Source organism: Muntiacus reevesi, chromosome 11 (genome assembly GCF_963930625.1).
Source record: "Muntiacus reevesi chromosome 11, mMunRee1.1, whole genome shotgun sequence".
Lineage (NCBI taxonomy): Eukaryota > Metazoa > Chordata > Mammalia > Artiodactyla > Cervidae > Muntiacus > Muntiacus reevesi.
Window position 1 is genome coordinate 30,945,355 of NC_089259.1, and position 4,476 is coordinate 30,949,830.

At 56.3% G+C, this 4,476-nt stretch overlaps 1 protein-coding gene across 1 annotated transcript; it reads left to right on the top strand.

Annotated features, from left to right (window-relative positions):
- Positions 1-3,135: 3,135 nt before the first annotated feature.
- On the top strand, positions 3,136-4,140 carry GPR12 (G protein-coupled receptor 12). The gene has a single exon (XM_065902455.1). The coding sequence runs from the start codon at positions 3,136-3,138 to the stop codon at positions 4,138-4,140; it is 1,005 nt and encodes a 334-aa protein (XP_065758527.1).
- Positions 4,141-4,476: the final 336 nt, after the last annotated feature.

Genomic DNA, 4,476 nt, shown 5'->3' on the forward strand with positions numbered 1-4,476 from the left:
GGTCTGAATTGCACGTCTGCCCCCTGGCAACAGAAGTCCTGACAAATACACCGATAAACATAGAAATCTGGAGTCGTGTTTAAATTCTTCTTTCTGTTACAAGCAGCCTTTCAAGGGGAAGGAGTAACAGCAGTACGATGAATGCACGGCTGACCTTGGCCATTGGAGGAGCTGCCCTGGCCCCTGGCGCCCAGGTTTCACCATTGAGCTGTATCCAAGCCCCACATGAGTTTTCTGTTTCTTCCTTTAACGCTTTCCAGGTCTCAAAACTGCATAAACCTGCACATCTCTGCCATCCATCTATTACCCTTTCTCTTCTCAATCTTTTATTCTTTATTTTTTTTAATTTATTAAAAAATATTTATCTTTTACTTTTTTTTTTTGCTGCACCACGTGACATCCTGGGTGCTAGTTCCCCACCCTCCAGGGACCGAACCCACATCCGCTGGGTTGGAAGCGTGGAGTCTTAACCACTGGGAAGACAGGGAAGGCAGGGAAGTCCTTCAAGTCTCCATTCTTTTTTCTTATTTCCTAAACACATTAAAGAGGGCGTGAAATCCCATGGCTGTAAGCCCTGTAGGTCAGGGCCTGACTCTGTTATTGATGAGAACAGTGGCTGGCTGGTGCTGTCACTCACTCTCCCTAAACCGTTCTGCTGAAGCAAGGCTCCTAAAATGTTGGCAGGTGGTTTGAACTGTGTCATACTGAAACAGCTATCTGTATGTTTAAATGACTGTCTTTCCTCGCCTTATTCTAAAAACGCTTTGATTCACCGCCTAACAGTTGAGAGGAAGATGCATATCCCTACATTACCACATTTGGTGCCTGGTATTACTTCTGCTTTTTATGTGTCCGTCACCACCAGACTGTACCTGCCTGTGAGCAGAGACCACGGCTTACTGGATTTGCATGCCCAGCCCTCAGCGTGCTTCTCCACGAGGTACAAGCTATTCTTATAATGCCATAGTACCTTGCTCCTTGGTCTGTGGGCCAGCAGCATCCAGATCACTGGGAAAGAGGACTGCCAATGCAGAATCTGGGCTCCATCCCAGAACCACTGGTTTGCAGTTGAGACCTGGGGTGCAGAGACAGCTGGGGTGATCTTGCAGAGGCAGGGGCTGATTGACAGGAGAGGGGAGGAGGGGGTAGGAGGGGGAATCCTGGTGGGTGAGCCTGAAGGGCAGGAGTGAGGAATGACAGTGAGTTCAGAGGGGAGATGGGGTGGCAGGAGGAGGATGCGTCTGCAGGAAGGAATTTAGTTCTAGGGTCCTACACCCTGCAGACCCCCTTTATTCACACAGAAACTATTCCCCCCACCTCAGGGTGGAGAAAGGTAGCTGGGAAAACCTTCACTGCTGATGGGGAATGACCAGAGTATCACACCTTTTCCTTCTCCCATCTTGAAAGAGAGACCATCTTTAGAATTAGGATCTCCCAGGTCCTTTGAATTTTGCATCCAGAGGAAACAGGCTCATAAAAGCAGATAGCCATCAGGTTCTCAATCTTAGAAACTATTGAATGTGTTCAAATGAAAAGATAAACTAATATTGCCACTTCAGTGCATCTGTAAATGATTTCCATTGGAAAACACAGCTCGGGGAACACTTAATAAGTGCAATTTGATGATAATAATGATGATTCACGTAGCAGCACCCTATATCCAGTGAAGCAAATATTCCCAGGGAATAGTGATTAAAAAAAAAAAGAAAGCTAGGTCCAGGACGCATCTAAGGAAGGGGGGGTCCCTTGGGGATCAGGACTGCAGTGTGGTCAATTGCAATTCTGAAAATAGCTGTCTGGATCAAAGACCCTGTTTCCCTAAACCTGCTCACCCCCGCCCCATCCCACCTGACCATCCTGAGTACCACCCTAGGCAGTTCTTTTGGGCGTGAAGGTAGCAGTTTAGGGAAAGGCGTGGAGAAGCGGGCCCTGGAGACCGGGACGCCCCAGGGGGACCTCGGGCAAGAAATGGGTCACGGGGCTCCGGGGCGGCGCTGTCCCGCCCTCGCGCCGTGCGATCCCGGGTGGGATGCGGGGCGGCGGCGGCCACCGTGACGCTGCAGTTCCCGGCGTCCGGCTCCTCTCGCTCGCACCCGGAGGTGGGGGGCTCTCTCCGCCCGCGCGCCCAGCGCAGCCCCGACCCGTGGGGCGCGCGCCGGCCTCCCGGGGCTCTGGCGGCGACGCGCGCGGGGGCGGCGGCGCGCGCGGGCGGGGAGAGCTAGCGGCCGGGCGGGGAGAGCCGGGCGCGCGAGCCGAGCCCGCCGCTCACCTGCCGCCGCCGCTCACCTGGCGCGGAGCTCGCCCCCGCCCTCCCGGCCAGGCCCCGCGCGCGGCCGCCGCCCCTCGCCCCACGGGTCCGGCGCCGACATGCGACCCGGGTAGCGCTTCGGGAGCAGCGGAGGAGGCCCCCCCACCCGGCCTGGGCGCGCCAAGGTGACCCCCGCGATGTACCCGCGCCCTGTGGGTACCCTCGCGTCCCCTCGCGTCCGCCGCGGTGCCTGGGCATCCGTCTGTCCGTCCGTGTCCACACCTCCATCTCGTGAACCCCCCTTTCGTGGCTCTGCGGCGACTGCCCGGTGCGCACGGGGCGGCGGGGCGGGGGGGGGGGAGCGGCCGGGACCCCCTTTGTTCTGGCTGGGGTGTGAGTGTGCGCGCGCGGCGGGCGCCTGGCGGGTGGGAGTTTTGAACGTTCCAGCGAGGATGGCAGCCCGGCCCGGCTGGAGAGCTGTCGCCGCGGCTCGGTCCCCCCTCGCGGCAGCCCCGGTGCCAGGCGGCCGCTCGTTGGTGGCACGCGAGACACATTTTCACGTGTGTCCCCAGCACTTGAGCAAACAGACCGCTGCGGTCCCGCGTGTGCCTGCCCGGCTCGCGCGCCTGTGTGCAAGTCCCATCCCGGGTGTCCCCCAGCGCCAAAACGGCATTTTTGTTGTTGTTGTGGGTTTTAAGCCACGGAGACTTTGGCTTTTGTCGTATTTCTTACGAGGTTGTGATTTGGAAAGCTTGTGGCATTTGGGGGCAGTGTCTGAGTAGGGCTGGTTCTCTGTTGGTGTGGTTTTTGCGTGATGTGGGATTGTCGCCCTGCCATATCTCAGCACTAAACAGCCTGTCTTTTCGTTGAAGAGGACAGGGGTTAAAATGAATGAAGACCCGAAGGTCAATGTAAGCGGGCTGCCTCGGGAGTTTGTAGATGCCGGTGCCTCCGGGAACATCTCCGCCGAGGTCTCCTCCCAGGTCCCTGTCCTGCAACCGGAGCCGGACCTGGTGGTTAACCCCTGGGACATTGTCTTATGTACCTCGGGAACCCTCATCTCCTGCGAAAATGCCATCGTGGTCCTTATCATCTTCCACAACCCCAGCCTGCGGGCACCCATGTTTCTGCTGATAGGTAGCCTGGCACTTGCAGACCTGCTGGCTGGCATCGGACTCATCATCAATTTCGTGTTTGCCTACCTGCTTCAGTCAGAGGCCACCAAGCTGGTCACCATCGGACTCATCGTGGCCTCTTTCTCTGCCTCCGTCTGCAGCTTGCTGGCCATCACGGTTGACCGCTACCTCTCCTTGTATTACGCCCTGACCTACCACTCAGAGAGGACGGTCACGTTCACCTACGTCATGCTCTTCATGCTCTGGGGGACCTCCATCTGCCTAGGCCTGCTGCCGGTCCTGGGCTGGAACTGCCTGCGGGACGAGTCCACTTGCAGTGTGGTCAGGCCCCTCACCAAGAACAACGCCGCCATCCTGTCCGTCTCCTTCCTCTTCACCTTCGCACTCATGCTGCAGCTCTACATCCAGATCTGTAAGATTGTCATGCGACACGCCCATCAGATCGCCCTGCAGCACCACTTCCTGGCCACCTCGCACTACGTGACCACTCGGAAGGGGGTCTCCACCCTGGCCATCATCCTGGGGACCTTCGCTGCTTGCTGGATGCCTTTCACCCTCTACTCCTTGATCGCCGATTACACCTACCCCTCCATCTACACCTATGCCACCCTCCTGCCCGCCACCTACAACTCCATCATCAACCCCGTCATATATGCATTCAGAAACCAGGAGATCCAGAAGGCCCTCTGCCTCGTGTGCTGCGGCTGCGTCCCGCCTGGCCTGTCCCAGAGAGCGCGGTCACCCAGTGATGTGTAGCGGGCTCTCCACCTAGGAGGAGCCTGCAGGAATTTACCAAGCACTCCCACTGCCTGGCCAGACCGTTGAGATGCACTCCTTCCATCCTTTCTGCTGGAGTCTCTCTCGAGCCACAGGAGCACTTTGAAGCATTCACTTAGATGAGTTAAGTGCTTGAAGTGAAAATAATGTCACCAGTGTTTTCACCTTTTTAAAAGCAATTGAGTTCTTTGCTCAATATTATTTTGTTTTGTTTGGGATGGGTTTTTTTTTTTTTTTAAGTATTTTATTTGAAGGCGGGGCTTATGCTTTTTTGTTGTTTGGAGGATTGATATTGTCAGGGGAAAGGAAGGGGTA